This window comes from Strongylocentrotus purpuratus, unplaced genomic scaffold, assembly GCF_000002235.5.
Source record: "Strongylocentrotus purpuratus isolate Spur 01 unplaced genomic scaffold, Spur_5.0 spur5_scaffold_2, whole genome shotgun sequence".
NCBI classification, from domain to species: domain Eukaryota; kingdom Metazoa; phylum Echinodermata; class Echinoidea; order Camarodonta; family Strongylocentrotidae; genus Strongylocentrotus; species Strongylocentrotus purpuratus.
The window spans coordinates 8838915-8858332 of record NW_022145605.1 but is presented as its reverse complement, the minus strand read 5'-3'; the positions used below and the strand labels follow the sequence as shown (position 1 = coordinate 8858332).

At 37.5% G+C, this 19418-nt stretch overlaps 1 protein-coding gene across 7 annotated transcripts in view; it reads left to right on the top strand.

Annotated features, from left to right (window-relative positions):
- Positions 1-13434, top strand: part of LOC115918065 (galactosylceramide sulfotransferase-like) — a 51415-nt gene extending 37981 nt beyond the window's left edge. For all 7 annotated transcript variants that reach the window (XM_030991593.1, XM_030991591.1, XM_030991589.1 and 4 more), the window contains exon 4: positions 10005-13434. In XM_030991593.1, the coding sequence (XP_030847453.1) occupies positions 10005-11094 (1090 nt within the window). In that variant the 3' untranslated portion in view covers positions 11095-13434. The remainder of the gene's footprint in view (positions 1-10004) is intronic.
- Positions 13435-19418: the final 5984 nt, after the last annotated feature.

Genomic DNA, 19418 nt, shown 5'->3' with positions numbered 1-19418 from the left:
CTTTCAATCGCTGACAGATTTGAATGACAAAAAAAATGTCATGAGAATGTTTTATGAAATCTTTTCCCACGGATAGGACAGTGTCGATGTTCATTTCTAATCGCTGACAGATCTGAATGCCATCAGAAAATTTCATGAAATATTTTTTCCCACGGATCGGGCACATAAATGTATAATTTGTATATTAACGCCACCACCCCCCCCCCCCCCCCCCACCATGGCAAAATATCCCAAAACGTTATATTTATCAACGACCAAGCTTTACAGATGGAAAATATTGTATACCGACTGTGCAATGTATTGAAAACGCGGTAACGATCTAACCAGAGGCAGTGTTATAGATCCAACTTCATTATGCATGCAAAGGGATGCTTAGGGATGGAGTCGGTTGAAGGAGTACGACTTATGCTAGAATAATGCCATGGCTTCTTTAATGGTATGATTATTGGAAACAAATTATTCGTTTGGATCATTAGCAAACTGAATCCCCTTTGGCCTAAATTCAAGGCGGAATGAGTCATTGTCCGTCACATGTAGAGCACAACTTCGGTTGATGTTTGAATAGCTTGATATATTTGGAGAAAAAAAAACCTAAGATGAAATAAAAGAAAAGTGATGATTATCCGACCGCTAGAATTAACTTAATGTTGCATATTTCTCGAGAATCTTTATAAAGTGCATTGACAAAATACATTTAGACCAGATGGTAAAAATGAGTACCAACATAACATAATTACTGACAAAGAAGTGCAATAATCTCATTTAATCCGAGGAATATTTCACTCTGTTTGCTTTGATCACTTATACTGTCATTCTTAAGTCTGTCTTTGAATCGTTTTTAAGGATAGTATTCATAAATAATAGACCCTCGTTTCAGGAAAGGTCTAGACCACTTTGGACCGGGGGAGCAGTGGCGTAATTATGAGGGGGGCGAAGCGAAGCGATGCCCCACCCCCCCCTCCCCCCATCCTAGCGAAAAAGAAAGAAAAGGGAGAGATAAAGGAGAGGAGGCAGGGGAATGGCAACGTGAAATCAATATAATATAACCCACTCCCAATCCCTTCCTCCCCTCATCCACCTAAATCTTCCCCCTCCCCCGCCCCCTCACACCAGTGCCCTCTCAATGACTTCGCCTGCTCTAACATCTCATGACCACGGTATTGGCATGCAGTTGGATATAAGCAGAAGCTAACACTTTTAAGTGTGTCAGGCATAATGAAATAGGGGACGTAATACAAGTCGAAGCCAATTAAAGGGATAGTTGAGTTCTGTTGCAGAGGGCGCTACACAAAATAATTTTTTGTGAGATAATGAAAAAGTGAGTGTCAAATTTGAAAGAACATAATATTTAAATGACAAAATCATCTTTGTTTGATCAAAATCGGTTTAGAGACGGCTGAAATATAACTATTTCTAATACTTGTGTACCACCACAAATATTAGGTATTTTGAAAAATTTGAAAAAACCGTTGAAATAACGCCTTTTACGTCGTATTTCAGCCAATGCCGATGGTGGCTTTTTTGTTGGCATTTTCGTGTTGCTTATATTACGCACAACCAGCCGGCCCATGTATTATTATTTTTAATTGAATAATTAATTAACGGTCACCATGTTGTTTTTTTTAGACTGGAGCTGAATTGGTATGCTCGTATTGGCTAAATTTCACACATTTTGGGGTCTAAAATTACCTTCATAGCAATTTTAGGTTCTAAAAGGGCACTAGAAATGTCATAGATAAGAATAAGAGCAATAACCATGCGCTTTGAAGGCATCTGTGGTATGAAAACAGAACTCAACTATCCCTTTAAATTGTGCTAAATACAAATGTCAGATATCGTGGTATATGATTTCGCGGGTTTTCATGCTTTTGTTTATAACATCAAAATAATTTGGGAGACTGAGACATTACGAAGGTCCAAAAGCCATTAATGTATGGTGCGTGTTATAGATTTAATGATAATGAAGTGAAGAAGAAAGTTGATTGATTATGGTAGAGACGGAGTATTGGATCATGATTTCCATTTATCAATTTTCATTTTAATCTCAAAACCCCTTCTTTAAAATAAAAAGGAAATATGATGCTTGGGGTTGCGGGGGTTCACTGTAAACAAGAGACATGTTTTCATCTGGTGTTATCTTTGTTTTCACACTTGTGATTTGATACGAGCCTTCCTTGTAACGATGACCAACCAATGACCAACCAATGACCAACCGTTCGGTAATGAATTTTGTGCGGCTACTTCTCTTTGGATCTCGCTCAAGGCCTTGAATTTCATCACTTTCTATATTGTTTTCATTGGCGCAGTGGCGTGAGGGGGCTTTGGAACATTAATTGTTCATCATTTGAGCCTTATAGGTCTTATGTTGTGAAATAAGTGGGTCTTTCTTTCTCTCTCCCTCTCTTTCGATATTTTTTCCGAAATTGCTCAAAAGGGTTAACACTTGGTAAGAAAGTAGACGATCCAACGTTAATCATTTCTGTAAATTCGATTTTATTGTTAAATTTCGGAAAGTTTGTATGAATTCGATTTTGCCTGCAGATATTGGCACGCTTCTGTCAGTTTTATATCTATAAAATTATTTTAAAAATATAGGCATGTAGATGTATTTTTCATTTGTCATACAATTTAAATAATTATAAATGGAGTGTGATTGTGAGCTATCACGAACGACTTACCTCTTTAATGTTCGCATATATAATCTTAAATACAACCTTTGAAATATCCGTGTTGATGTTTCATCTTCTTATTCCACCAATAAATAAATACCCGCTGCTGTCCCATTTGGTGTACTTAATTGCAAAGCCATGGCCGCAACATTGCCTTGCTTCAGTCGTGCTGTTTGAGACAGGGACAAAACATACCAGGCATGCACACATGTTTTCACTGCTCGGCACGCTAGAGCCAGGGACGAAGCCATGCATATAATTCAGTAGACAGCCCCCATTAAAGTAGATCTGGATCAGCCTATTAAAGGGAAATTCCATCCCGATATTGAGATGGTTTCAATGACCAGTAGCAGAAGATAGCAAAAAGAAATCCCCAATGAAAATGTTGTAATATTGCATAAACCGTCGATATAGGTCTATTTATTGTACTCATGTTTTTTTTTTCTTCACAACAATGTATATAAATAAAATAAGCTATTCTTTCATCAATAACTAAGCAATTAGAAATGAGTTTATGTGATTTTCAGTAATAGAAAAGGACATATCGAAAACATGTGACATATTGCCTTTTTTGTTTCATCGATTGCAACTTCAAAAATTTATAAATTTCTTATATCAAAACGGATTTTGATCAAGCATTCACAATTTGCTTTCTCCCATTTTCTACTTTCGTTAAAACCAACTAAATATCTGGGTGGACTAAACCTTTGTAGGGTGGAGGGAAGTGTGGAAAGTGCATTATCGCATGTAGATGGTATGGAAGATACATGTAGTATCGGGTGCTTATGAAGCACAATGGCGTTATATTATGTGTTATTTATGGGATATGAGTACATGCCACCTAGCTTTGAAGAGAATTACATGATCTCAAGATGATCACATGATCTGGGTTTAGCACATTTCATCGACAAAAAAAAAGAAGTTATGCTTGCAGGGTAATAATCTTGATATTTCGCACGGTTTCTTTTATCCATTTATAATGAATTTACTCAAAGCACCTTCCCTAATGTGTTTCCTCGAACCCCCCTGTTTTTAAATAACTGCCTGCATCCTTAAATGTAAAGAGAAACTTCTCTTTTAAAAATGTAAATATTTGCAACTTGACCCCCCCCCCCCCCCCCTCAGGATAACTTCGTAGGCCGTTATGAAAGCCCATCATACATTGCACGTTGCTTTATGATAGTGATGGGAACTTCAATCATTGCTGATTTGAAGTACGTGGCTTTATGTATATTATTTAAAGTAACGACATTATAAATAAGACAAAAAACATTGATTTTGTTAATTGATTTCCGAAAGCGTCGACGTCACCATAATGCAATCATAACTTAACCTTAGCAGTGAAATTTTGTGTTGGGAAAAAAATGATTTTCTCAAATCAATTTCGTGAGCATCGGCGTCACCATATTTGCAATTTTAACACAACGGTTGAATTTTTAGCGAGGAAAATCCTGAGAAACCATGATAGGTTCTATCAATAAGTAATTACTCCCTTGTACTAGATATTGAGAGCTTCTCATTTTCGGAACTTTCAACTTCACGCATTAATTGTTTGGAAGGCATCTCTTGCTCTTCATTTCTAATGAAAACAGTGCTGTATATAAAAGAGCTTCTGAGTGGTTCATTGAGATACCTATTGACAATCAAAGTGATCGTTATCAATTTCCCCAAGGACAATACTTGGATCCTATGGCGTCTACATTAGCACTTAATATAATTATTGTTTGAGCATATGAGATGCATGAAGTAACTTCCGTGCCTTTTTTTAGAATTTAATAGGAAAATATAATGACGTTTTAGTCCTATAAGTGTAAATGCCCATTTAATGGAATTTGTGATGGAAAGTCAGAATATAAACAACCTTCGCTATATGCAGATGAACCACGCATAATCCCAAGAAGATCTAGTTAATTCCAATTGTGGTATCAACAGAAATGTTGAATAAAGGCAATTGAAACAACAAGAAAACAGATTTTACGATGATTTATTAAAAAGGAAACAATAAAGCAAACCACAGTACGTGTAAATATCTTGGGTATACTATAGCATTCGATGGTAACGGTATTCATGCGGTAAAGAAAGCAACAAGAAAACAGATTTTACGATGATTTATTAAAAAGGAAACAATAAAGCAAACCACAGTACGTGTAAATATCTTGGGTATACTATAGCATTCGATGGTAACGGTATTCATGCGGTAAAGAAAGCTTTGGAATGGCAAAGGATATATTATTTTGATGATAAGAAATCCGTAAAATAAGAATATTAATAGGAAAACCATCACTCATCAACATATGCAAATGCAATTTGTAGGGTCACATATAGAAACGGGATAATCTTGAAGATAAAGAAAGCCCACATGCTTGACAGCGAATAGCAGATAATAGACAGAAATAGAGGGCCATGACTGCCGATGTCTGTAACAGACCTGGCATTTGATGATGATGACGATGATGAAATTATGTTATCACAATCATTCCATTGAAAGAGGTAAGATCATTTAGAGGAATTTTGTAATTTGAGACCGAAAGAGAAACAAAGAGGAAGAAAGGGAGACAAGACGATTATTTTCCTTTACGCTTTGAATTCATACCTTTTCAACTACATCCTCCTTTGTTTTAAATCTTTATACTTCCTGTTCCTCCCTTTTCCTTTATCTCCTCCCATCTCTTCCCATCTCTTCCACTGCCAGTGTATTATATTCGTATTCCCTATATCATAATCAATGGTATTCCGGGGATTAAAGGCATCGTTTAACAATGTTAAATCTGAGATGCATGGCCCTACATGACTGTTATCAGTATCTGTGATATGGTGTAATATTGAAGCCCTAACAAAATCGCGCTTCAAAATGATCAAGAAGTTCCTCAAAAAGTAAAAATCTTTAAGTGATCGGTTTTACCATATACGTTTTCCCCATCAGACTGTAGTGTTATGAAAACCGTTAAAAAAAACGCAAAATTTGGTTTCGATTTCCAATCATAAATATCTTGAATATCAGACAGGCGATCTGCTTGTAAAAGTCATGGGGTTCCTGACTGAACAAAAGGTTTATAATTATCATTGCAGCGTGAGCTAAATCCAGGATTTTGTTTCAAAATCTGAGACAAACTTACCGGATCCCTTTAAAGGTAACATCATTGCTCTCTCGCGTCGACCCCGTACATATTTTCCAAATGCACAATACGCTTTGGTTGAGAACTGTTCATGCAATTACATTGTGAAAAAATTGTCTAGACTCGTTCTGGAAAGGTTTGTTATGTTCTAAAGTGCGTATCAACAAAAGCCGTACCCAGCTCTGGTAGCTCGTAATTAAAAAGTCATAACGAATATGACTTCGAAATGTATTTCATGTATTTCATGATTATGAGTAACTTGTTTTCGGTCCAATGATAATACCCTATTCATAATATTTCTACCACGGGTGACTGCATGAGCGCAATCATAAAAGTTCTTTAAAGATTTGGTTAAAATCGTCTTGTACCAAGTTTGGGCTGATAGAACGAATGTTGAATGAATTCAAGATTGTAATCTTCATAACGAAGAGAATATCATACATTTTTCTTCTAATAAGGATTTCCTTGAGCTCGAGTTGATATTAACACTTTTGATCTTCAACTGCCTAATAGCCGATATCAAGAAGTGAGCAATTTTTTATGGAATGAAACAACCCACCAATAATGGCTTTGAACCACATCCATTGTTTCAGCCCAAACTTGGTACAAAGGGATTTTGACAATACATTTTGAGAAGCCTGCTGCTCAGAACCCGTGGCAGCACAATTATGAGTATGGTATCATTAGACTGGGTATTAGTTACTCCTTTAACATGAAATATGATTCAAAATCACATAGGTTATAGCTTTTTAATTAGAAGCTACCAAAGTTGGGTACATTATTTTTGATAGGCAATGTACATTAGAACTGGTGTGTGCTGTCATGTTCTGAGGCATCAAAATGATAAGACATTGACTAAATCTTCACATGCATAGCACTCAGAAATTGGTATATGGGAGTACACACGTGTAGCATAAAGGTTTGGTCCAAATACTCCAGCTATGTATCATCACATTATGAATATGGGGCATTTGATGAGCTGCCCTTTTCTGGAGACATTTCTGTTTTCCAAAAAGACACACACAGAATGAAAAAACTCGTTATTCTCCACCTCTACGAGAACACAACCTTTTCTTTAAAATATTATAACATTCTTCTCCCAATAGAGACTGGGTCAACATCATCTCACTTCAAAACGGATTATAAACAACTTATGAAATTGGAGGGACAAGTCTGAAGGGTGGGGTGGAAAGTCGTTACATCATTTTCATGACAGTGATTGAGTACACTTCCTAATACAAATGATTATGATCAACTTAACATCGACAAAGACACCCTGCAGGAAAACATACGTATTCTATGAAGGGTGGAAAAAGCACTCTAATTATTATTTCATACAATCGTTTTTGTAAACAAAGAGAATACAAAGAGATCATCATGATCATCATATCATTAGCTAAATAATTTATGACATGGATAGACATGCTGAAGGAAAAGCTTACAAGTAGGGGCGGACGATTGGCATAACTTTCTATGAAAGTGATTAGTGATTGAGTCGTTTTCATGCACAATATTATAATGAAATGGCCGTCATGGGAAGAACATGCAGAATAGAAGCATGAAATATGTAAGGTAATTGTGATTAATTATAAACATAGGGTTACTACGGAAAACAGGTTATCAGAAGGATTGTCAATTGCGTGGGATATGTAACTACAAAAAGAATGATAGATCAAACTGATCCTGATGCCGGGGTATGTTCTTGATTGGGAAAATGCGTTTCAACCATCGGAGGAATGCCGGGGGAAGAGATTGATGGGATAGATCAGAACAGCCCTTCGCCCCCAAGCCCTGTCCATTAAAAGTGTCGTTTTATATTAGAGTGTTGTTAAATATTATTAGAAAGAAAGACACAGGGAAGACAAGAAAGTGAGGCACAGGTCTTGCAAATCCGATAGTATGCTGCGGATTAAACATGAGTTTGTTTGTTGTTGGATCACTTGAATCAGGGAACGAATCAATGACATTGTCTTGATTTTTTTTTGAGAAGGGCTCCATATTTCAAATATTGTTTTGGCGCACTTCAGGAATACCAGACTGTACTTTAAATAAAGGGCGTCGACAGGTTGTGCCCGAACGCCAATTGCCCATTTGCCCAATTGTGTACGTGGTGCACCTTTCGAGCATTTCTCCCAAATACTGACATTTTCATAAGTTCCTAGATCTATTTCATAAAGGGGCTGTGTAAAACGTATGTATGTTCAGTAGAATTTATTATATTTAGGATCCATGTAACAATGGCTATTTTCTTTAAAGAACATGGATAATTAATGTGTTTCGGTCAAAGAACTAATGTGAGAGGTCCTGGAACATGTCGATATAGGATCGTCACGGAGTTGCCAATATGTGTTTGATCATTTACAACTTTAGACATTCATAATTTTCTTATTTTCTAATCTTTCCCTCAGAATTTCACTATTCGGTTTTCCTAATATTTCTAGTTTTATAGAACCAATTTAATGTCAGGGCACTCTTCCCCCTTTAACTTTCTAATGGACGCTGCATACGCACGTTCATTGCTTACACAGCTTTCCTCGAAAAGTGATACTTCGATGTTTTCTCCTTTTCTGATTCTCACACGACGTAAATCAATTTAGGCTCGTTCCAGATACATTTCAATCTAATCAATCCACAAGCAAATTAGTTGATATGAGTGTAAGGGAATGCCATAAGAAAGTCGGCCTTTAGCTAGGGCATTTCGAAAAATCAAATCAAACAGTCACCCTAAGAAGGGGAGAGAGAAAAAAGATAAGGCGAGGGAAATTTGGGGGTTGGAGTGTTGAATGTGAATTTGCAGTGAGACGTTTTAATGTGTTCTATAAATCTCGTATAGCTTGCATTCTCATTTGGTTTACATGCCGCCTACGACGTACGGCAACGTCAAACATCAGGATGAGGATGCGCATATGTATGTGTGCTAGTTTGTGCGCGTGTGGGTGAAACACTGCTCTCATTCCCTTTCACTTAAAGGTACCTTTCAACATTGTTATATTGTTTGACTGATTTTACTCTGATTATAAGAACAAATGCCAATAGAACTGGTAACTTCCTCTATGTGGATCAAGAACTGCAACCGTATATACGTGATAGACTAAAGAGCCTCTCTTGGAATATCCAGATGAAGTTGTTAGCATCTAGGATAGTGGAGATAGGTAGGCCAAGTCCAAGAGAAAAGCTTCAATAACGGCCTGAAAAGACAAAATGGCGCCTGGAAGGTCACGCATGAGTGATTTCGGAAAATGAAAGAGTTCAATGACCTTGATTGGGGCTCGTGTGGGTGGGGATGTGTATGTGCATGTGATGTGCGTGTGTGTTTGTGTGTGTGTGTGTGTGTATTTACCATGCGAGATTTGTAATAGTTGCGAAGCTACAAAGGGGGTACAACACTCTCCATTCATTGAATGAAAAAGAAAAGAAAAGATGAGAAAAGAAATAAATTTGCATTTCATTTAACGTGTAAGAAGGTGTCCCCACCCCTCCCCTATAATGCCAGTGCGGCAACGCCTCGTCAATCGCAGGACGCACGCTACGCTTCTGACATCTATAGTATTGTTTCCCTCTGGTGTTTAGATTATTCAGTACTGTTTATAGAATATTATACCGGAATGAATATCATAATGGAAAAGGTGTATTAATTTGCAGAAATACTGTGTAACAAAAACACGGGGGAAAGCGACATATTTACGTCGCCTGGCTGGCAGAAGGGCGTTAGTTTGAATTTCAGGCAGAAAATGAAGCGTTCAGCAGAAGGGTGTTAGCACTAAATCGCCTCAAACTTTTATAAAACTGACTTATTTCCGTGAAAAAATAATTGTGGCCGTGTTCTACTATAACATTCCTATTAGTCTTTTAAGTTTTAAACAAACTTTCGGACGGAAAGCAGTTTAAATATAAAACAAATCTTTAAATGCGAATAATGCGAAAGGTAGTTCTCGAGTCGCTCGCGCGCTAACACCCTTCTGCCAGCCGGCCGATCTATACCACACATTTCATTATCGAGGGAGACAAAATGCATGGCCACTTTAAACATGTAGATCGACAAGTGGGCCCCATAGAGTGGTGCCACTAAGAAAGATTCAACTGTAATTCCATACTGATTTTTGTCTCCCTCGATAATGAAATGTGTGGTATAGAACCTGTCTAGAAAAGCCACATGGCTATAATTATGGCCACATTCTCTGGTCGATCTTTAATCTTTTTAATTCTTTTCTCTTTACAGGGAACTCCAGTCAACGATTGGCGAGAATGGTACAGGGCAGTGCTCCCCTCAGCATCGTGTAGTCTTCATAAAGACTCACAAGACCGCCAGCAGTACCACGGCTTCCATTCTCGAGCGGTACGGCTACCGCCACAATCTCTCTTTCGCTGTTCCTCCTGCGGGTCACATCCTCGCGCAAAAAATACCCTTTCACCGCTCCCTAGTCGCCGACCACGGCTCATCCACCACAAACAACTGCTCCGACCATGACCATGGGCTCGACATGCTGACCAACCACGCCAGATACAATCGGCCAGAGATGGAAGCCGTGATCCACCACGCCAAATACTTGACCATCCTTCGCGAGCCAACGGCGCAGTTCGAATCGGCCTTCGGCTATTTCCAAGTTGCTGAGAAGCTCGGCTTGTCCAGGTATGAAAACCCAATAGAAGCATTTATGACAGACCCAGAGACGTACCTCAATATGAGAAAGTTTGATTACTACTGGCAGGCTATGAGAAACCAACAGCTCTTTGATCTGGGGCTCGATCACAAAGACCACGACGACGAATACATCGTAAATTATAAGATCGCTTCTCTGGAGAAGGAACTCGACTTAGTCATGTTGACAGAATACTACCCTGAATCCATAGTCCTCCTCAAGAAGATGCTTTGTTGGGACTTCGATGACATGTTGTACCTGTCCAACGGCGTCCGTAGCAAGTCCATTCGCTACTCCATCTCACCTGAGCTGCGTGCGAAGATCCGTAACTGGAATTGCGCCGACGGCAAACTCTATGATCACTTTAACAAGACTTTCTGGAAGCAGGTCAAGGAATACGGACCCGACTTCGACAAGGACCTCGCTACATTCCTTCGCAAGCAACAAGAACTCGAAGACGAGTGTATAGATTTAAGTGCAACAAAGGACAGTCGCCGAGAAGTCGTTTACCAATTGAAATCGAACGCCAGCAAGAGGTGCGCGGATGTTCTTCGTGGAGATGTAGACTATACATCCCTTATACAGGATCGGATGAGAGAAAACGGCGAAGCACCGTCCAAATTTTCGTTTGCATATCTCCGTGATGTATACAACTCCATCTTCGTTTAGTGTATAAGGTTTTGCTTTAGATGGGATATCAACAGGAGATCATAATCATGAAATACCAATCGCTGTCACTTCCATGGGCGTTCTAGATTTGTATGCGGCTTGTTGAACAAGCTATGACGTTATTTCAATGTGCTGTGAGGGCTTTGAAAGTCTTCGAGTGAATATCGGTGTTCTTATGCAAAATAACATTGATATATTATATGCTGCCGATAGTAGTCATGTGGCTGTAAATGTATATTTTGTAGATTTTTTTTACAGGTTCGAGATATACCCTGGTGATCAAACGCTTGTACATAAGGAACGAGGATATTGGGAAATCCCTCAACATAACTATACACCATATGCGATGAAGTAACTAAACGCCGATTAAAATTGTTCTGGCATGGAGGAGCGACTACCTCTCCAGGCATATAGTAAAGACTTTGTTGTACCTCGAACACATGGACGTCAACCACTATGTTGGAAGGACCAAGTCCGCCATGATGGCGGGATAAGTCTGGAAGCCGCTGAAAGACCATGCTCAAGATAAAACTGAATGGAGGCCGACTTCTAGGAGCATAAGGGAACACCTTGTAAAAAGACTGAAGTGATTTTTAGTTTCGATTTCGATCCCGCTTATTCATGAACGACGCAATGTGCTGCAACAGTTATTATAGATTCAAAGTTTCAAGTTATTTTGCACTTTCAGCTAATTTATAATTTGTTATTCAGAGCATTGTGCGTCAAAAGATAAATATGAAACGTCACTAAAACGTGACACTTTAACTTCCATGGGTTAATGGTGCAATAGTTGCATTGCGGTGCTAGATTAGCGCAGCTAATAATGCAATCAAAATAAAACCCTATGTGCAGATGTTGAACAATAATTATTGTAGCATACAACTGTGCAGCGTTCGCCAAAAATGTAAGTATTACGACATCAGTGCTACCCATTTAATGCAAATGATATCGAAGTGTTGATATGTTAAAGTATTAAATAATAGAAAACAATTATAATTTTGAAATGTTGATTTGTGAAGTATTACTTGTATTTGGATCTTCCATGTTGACTCCTCTATGTTGTCTCCTCTTGATATTGTAATTTACATTATAGGCTGAATTGACGCTGTCATTAAGCATTTCCTATTTCGACCTTCAGACGAAACAATCGAATGAGGTTGATTCAATATGTATTGTCACTTAGGGCAAAACACCTCTTATGACGTAAAAGGGAGATCGAATTTGATCCTTTAAACTGATGGAGGTTTATTATTATCTAATTTTAAGAACTGTTGTTTATGCAGGGGCACTAATACTTTTTTTTGGAACGCAGAAGAGTGTACATGTAAGTTTAAGAGTCATAGTGGAGATCATTTGGTGTTTGACTTGAATCCACTCCGAAGTAGAGGTTTATTACTCTTTTGAGAGTGAATTTTAGCGTGGATTTTCCACACCAAAACAAAATGAATCATAATATGACTCCCCCACGATGATCTTCACTTTAGACTTGTACATTTAGACAGTTCAGGATGGAGGCAGGTGGAGTCCTACCCCGGCTTGGACAACCCTGAATATGTGACATTACCGAGACTGCATTATAAAATATTCATAATGTGTTTTTAATAAGGTTGATTTAGGTTTCAATTAATATATCATTCCCAATGCACTTGGTCTTTATGGTAACAATGACGGATTTCGATTGAGCGGAAATTGGATCCAGTTTCCATGAAACGGCAATTACAGTGACAATACGCTAGCGGCGAAGAGTGGGATCGCTTGCCCGGAAAGCTGCATCACAAAAAGTGAAGAAGGTGCATGTAGCAGAATATTCTGCACGTGACCTCACTTTGCATGTATGTATGAATGTATGAAATAGTTATTGTGGAAATAGATATGAATGAGGATATCGGTTCTCTCTTAAGACTTTTTGCTGCAGCTGTTGATCTTGCAATGTATTGTGTAAAATAATTACAGAGTTAGAAAAATAGCTTTAATTACGTGTAGCCTATACCAATATATATCTTTCCTTTTAATTTCGATTAACTTGAGTGGATAAGGTATGCTGTCCACATGCATGATATAGTGTGCGATCTCATCCCGCGTTCTTTTTAGGACATTTTTTTGGTTCATGAATATTAACTTCTTTAACATTCCGTTTCCATGGCAATGCCCTTTTTTCTTCAAATGACTCAAATTTTGATTACAATTAAACATGCAGCTAAAACTATTAGATGCTTAATATTTGTTTCAAGTTGTTGAACAATTTAGTACTTTCTAGAATTCCATTTTTTAATTGTTTTTTTTTTTTACCATGATAACGGTGTTATTTTAGAAGTCATTAAAACATGTTCTTCAAATCGAGAGACCATTCTGAATTCTGTGTTTGGTCATGTCAGATCTGTCCATACATGTTGATATATATCTCGGTCAGCATTTTACCTTAATTATTAACGGACACTATAGGGGAATTCACACACAGGGCAATAAGTGAGTTTCAAATATCGACTTTTGAATCGAGATCGAAATCTCACTTGGGGGGAAGGGGTGTATTGTGTGATCGCAATCAATATCTGCTCTTAACGAATAATTATAACAAAGGTTTGGTGCTGTAAAGTGAAACATACTCGGATCGATTTGCAGCTAAATATAGCAATATGTCGTTATGCAACGAAAACCCAATTTGTCTGGTCTCTTTCGCATACCAGACCGACAACAGACCAAACTAAGGCATAAAGTCTTTAGTCTATGGCTTATCTTCAACGAAACGGAGTTAAGTCTTTTGTCAATTATGTTTGTTGCTACGGCAGGCAGCCAGTGAAAACGAATTCGTTTAATAGAATTATGGAAATGCAAGCATTACTTTAAACAATCAGAACTTTGTTGTTCCTAGCTCATTTTTCCTGATTGAGCTGTCATATGAAAGGGCAGAAAATTAATTTTCTAAAAATGTGACGTTCTCTTTGAAATGACTTTTTGGTACCCTTTCTTCAAATTTATTTGAATCACTCATAAAATATGCATCATATGAGTTGCGTCAAATGAAAGAGGAAGATCTAAGCTTTAAAAATATGTGTCATTTATTGACTATAATTGTGATTAAGTTATGATAAAATATCGATAATTCTCGGTTTCGTTTTTTCTGGGACGCACTGTATGTTTGATTTTTAAATTTATGTTTTTGTAGTGCAGAAGCTTGGTATGTGAGTTGCTTACTGCATTTAATTCAACACAAATCAGAGAGTGCTTTGTGTTTTTTATTTTTTGTTTTCATTTTGATTTGGAATAGTACCTTAAAGGCCCGGTCTTGTCACCCCCCTAGTCGATATTAAAGTGATACTATTTCTCTGCAAGACAATGTAATTTGTTTGCGGTATCTCTTTGCTGCACCGATACCTCAGTCACCTCGCCATTTTTTTTTATTCGGTGTGCTTCCGTTTTGCGTTGGTCTTGCCAATGTGACTGGGAATAATACTTCAGTCACACCGGCAAACCGAATCCAAACCGAATCCGAACCGAATCCGAACCGAATCCAAATCGACCGATTATTGATGATTCGTCGTTATGCAATCTCTGAGAATTCCTTAGAAATATAGAAACATGAAAAGTTCAGAAGTAATTTGAAAACATATCTAGGTAATAGTTTGTAAGATCTTAAAATTATGAACCCAGTGCACCATTTCCACTCCTGTATTCTGTTCCGAAAATCGCATAGAGAAAAGCAAATGTGTCTATGTGTTATAATTCTGCGCAATACAAAAACGTTTAATTAATGTTTGGTGTGTTGTCAGTCTTGCGCATCGATCTTGCCGGTGTGACGGTGTGACGGGTATAAGCCACAGTCACATCTACAGACAGTCTCCATACGACAGATTCTTAGTCATTCGTGTTGTCGGGCAGGGCATCGGTTTCACGAGACCGTCATAAGTGCAAACTTGGCGATAGTCCATTGAAATGCTTGTAAAATTTAACACACGCGATTCAAAGGGATGTACGTCCATCGTTGAACGTGTTCTCATGGCGGTTTCGTGAAACACTACCCCGGTGTCGGCCTCGTCATTGTGACTAGGGTGTACCATGTATTAGCTTACATGCGATGCTGCACATACATCATCAGCTGGCTCAACATTGTCACTGATGACATGTAGTTATGCCAATGATTCTAAGATCGTAAACATACATTATATACGTCTACGGGTTGGGCGTCGCTATATATCTATTTGGAAAGTGTTTGGGGGGGGGGGGGGGAACATGGTCGATAATTTAGCTCATGTTTCTAGAATGAACGGAATAAGAAAACTCAGACCTCTTTTTCCGATAGATGATCAACATAAAGTTCCATCAAGCGAACTATAGCAAAACAAAACAAAACGAAAAAACGAGAGGAAAAAAAAAATCACATTTTTTCGATTTCCTGACAAAGTTTGCTAAAAGAGCCAAGAATTCTGACAGAAAGTTTGAATGACAAGCCCTAAACTACCCTGTCTAGCGACGCCCCTCTCGACGTTCACCCCTTTTAAACTTTAAAGGCGAATATAAAGTAGCAGAAATTATTTACCTTATTGGGCCAATATCGATTTTCATTATTGATTTAAACGTTTAATAACTGTCGATAATGCAAATTAGTTCAACCAAATAATATTCTTTGTTTATCAACGTACCATTGTCACTACATTCATATCGTGCTTGTAGGCCTACTTTTTGACTTTAGAGGATGTGATGACTGATAGGAGGAAGTGTATGTACGTGAATAGTCCGTTCACCCTTTACCCATTTCTTATATTTTGTTGTTGTCTCGTAGAAGATGTGTTTGGTGTCTATTGTTTATATTAACCGTATCTTGATTTATGGCAAGGTGCCACTTAGAGTTGAGAGGCCAATAATTATGACAAGGATATCTCCCACCCGCACTCCATATCTGCCTTTGTCTGTCTGTCTGTCTGTGTATCTCTTCCCGTCCTCTTTCTCTCCCCATTATTTCTCTCCCTTCTCTTCTTCTTCCCTCTCTTTCTGCTCCTCTCTCCGAATAACAGAACAAAAGTAGTCTGGCGATGACAGCTAATAACGCGGGAGGAACAACTTTCTCATTTAGCAAAATTACTATGCATTACATTCGTATTGTAACATTAATTATTTTCTTATACCACTTGAATTATGTCATGTTCATTTATTGCTGGAAGTCATATTAGCCTAGATAAAATTATGGTAAGAAAAGCTGCATGGTTGTGTCGATATAGATGTTTCACGAAATGTTTTATATTATAATGCCATGATAAATGCCATCAGCAATCGACGCTTGCCACCATGCAATTTAAAATTTGTTGAAGATGATATATATTTTATATTTTTTGCCATCGGTTTACTAACATAACGAATTTTTTTGTAATGTACGTGGGTGCTGTATTCTGGCGATTATTAATTATTATGGAAAGCAAAAATAGTGTATTATTTTATAAACATGGGTTTGTCTGGTTTTGCTATCAAAATACACCCAGTTGCAAATCACTGCGTGATTGTCAAATATTGAACACGATTATGCATGTACATGATTCAAGTTTGACAAATTACGCACCAATAATTCAATTGTTATAACATTATCATTCCATTTAAAGGTTGTTATCTAAGTTTATTGTATTCTCTGAGATTATAAAAAAAAAATCATTACGATGGATGGCGAAGGTCGAACAAAAATAACAAGGGGAACAATGGAGTTGAAATAAAAAAAACGAAGATGAAATATTTGAGTTATATTTGTGTATGTGGTGTCATACTGATTGTTGTATTAAGTACTCTATGATATTCTGAATGCTATCAGGATGGATGTAATTATATAAATTTGTATTTGTTGCTTATAAATTATCATGATAACTTTAGCTGTTGGCTTAATATTTTATTGATAAAAATTTTGTGTTTTTTCATTTGATATGTTGAGTTTACCGCTGTATTTTAGGTCGAGGTTTTTGTTCAGTGTGTGATAATGAAATAATAAATCCAAGTAAAAGCTTTATATCCTCATGGTGGGAAAACTAAATCATTTGAGTATTGTGTCATTTCTATTTTTCTTTAGAATTGTGGTCAGGGAGTAAATATAAGATAACAAAATCAACAAACAAACAAACAAACAGATAATTAAGTTTTATCCACTATTTATCAATAATTACATTAACTATCGAATCTATTCGTTCTCTGCTTGATAGCGGGGGGGGGGGGGGGGGGGGGGGAGATTGGAATTTTAACTTTCGCTTTGAAGTGTCCTGCTTATCTTTATTCTTTTTCTTCTCTCTTTCTTTTACTCATCAGTCATGTCAGTTCGGTAGAGGAAATAAAGTCCTATAAAACGATGATTTTGAAATGTGTCAATTTTCCATAACTCTCTCTCTCTCTCTCTCTCACTTAACCAACCTCTCAGATAAGGGGGAGGGTGTGCTATAATGGATTTACTGCATGGGACACGTACATGAATACTCCGACATTCATGTACATAATGTGAGACTGAACCACGAATGCGACTGTTGCAGATAATGATGTCGCACAGAGGTGTCATGAATCATGATAAGAGATACGTGTTTATATCATCCTATAAACATACTGTAACAACCGCTGGCCCCATGGAGCTTCACTATTTAAATTGGTCTGGTGTGGTTGAAGAAGAAACAGGACACTTTGGGGAAAAGGTGTAAGAGCGCAAAGTGAAAGAAAGTTGAGGTCAAGTGAGGCGAGAATTCCGGGTCTGCCCTTGAACTTACCTTATAAACCTTACATTTCCTTTTGCTCATCCCAATTTGTCCTTCAATCTTTCTCACAGTAACCCTCACTCTCTCTCTCTCTCATTCTGTCACTTTCTCTCCATCTATATCTATCTCCCCTCCTTCCTCTCTCCCTGTCTTAAGTCCGTCTATCTCATCTTTAGCTTTCTCTCTCTCTTCTAGATATCTCTCTCCTTTTCTCCGTCTCTATTTTCCCCCTTTCTCTCGGTGATCTACTTTTACTTCTATTATCTCGTGGCATTCAGTACAATAAAGATTATTCACCAAGGAACACAATTATATACTGAGAAAAAGAAGAAAAAAAGACATTTAACATACCTGATACGCATCGACTTTGTGTGTGCTTATTACGGTTGAACAATTCACACAGTAGTTACATTAAAGTCCAACCTGTTATTCATTGGTTTCAATAACAGCAGAAAACCCGAGTTAAACAGATTAGCGATAGAGAGAGCGAAATCCGATTAGAAAGAAGAATTTGTAATCATGAAATGTAAATTGGCAACACTTGAGTCGTACATGTACCGTTTGAGGTTCTCTCACATCTTCTATGTACTGACAAATTTCGTAAATTTCCATTTTCTTAGTTATTGATGCAAGCCGGGAACGATTTGTTTCATACAGGGATCATGTAAAATCATTTACTATGATGGTATGGTGAATGCATGCTTTTCATTAGAGGAAAGAGCGGGAAATCATGGCTTTTCTAGTACAGAGCAAAAGGGAGGTTATCACGCAAACACGTCGCCGAGTTCACAATTTATGTTCGTTTGATCGATTGCAACTTCAAAAATTCTTCTTTTTTTCTTTAAACTTATTGGGTTTTGTTCAAACATTCACTGACCTGCTTCTCTAATTCATCTGATATGGCTCAAACTAACTTACTATCAGGGTGGACTTCCCCTTTAAAGGAGAACTCAACAAACATTAATTGATATTCTTATTCAAAATCGTCGGCCATTTAAATAAATCTTAAAATTACTCCTATCTGATTACACAGGAAGGAAAATTATATCTTAAAGCCTGTCTGTACTAGTTTGGCCAGGGGGATTAGACCTCACTGCAAGGTCACTGACAGATGGTTATCTCATCAAATCAGCTCTCAATTAACATAAAAAAAGGGATTATGGGGGACCAACAGGCACCGATTAGCCATTGTTTGCTATATAGAGGGAGCAAGTAGCTTTAAGTAGTGCAGTCCTGCTTAAAATTCTTTAGCAACCTTGGAGGCCATTCTCCCAAGGGAGTCGCCATTTTGATTAAAATAGTGATGTCAGAGTATTATGATGCGTTAACCTTTTACCACACTCTTAACAAGGTGGACTTCAACTTTGAACTTTAGCTAGACATCATACATTACTTCTTTCCTTCTATTGTAATTTGAACATGAAAACTTACACTGACTACAACATGCAAATATAGCAACCAGCCAATCATGTAGGCAATCTGAATATATATAATCAAAGAAAGGAATGAATGGCTCAAGAAAAAAACAAAGCACAAATTAAATTTTGGTTACACCTGTAGCTCAAATTTATTAAATAGATCTATTTATGCAAAATAAATTATACAAATACAGGA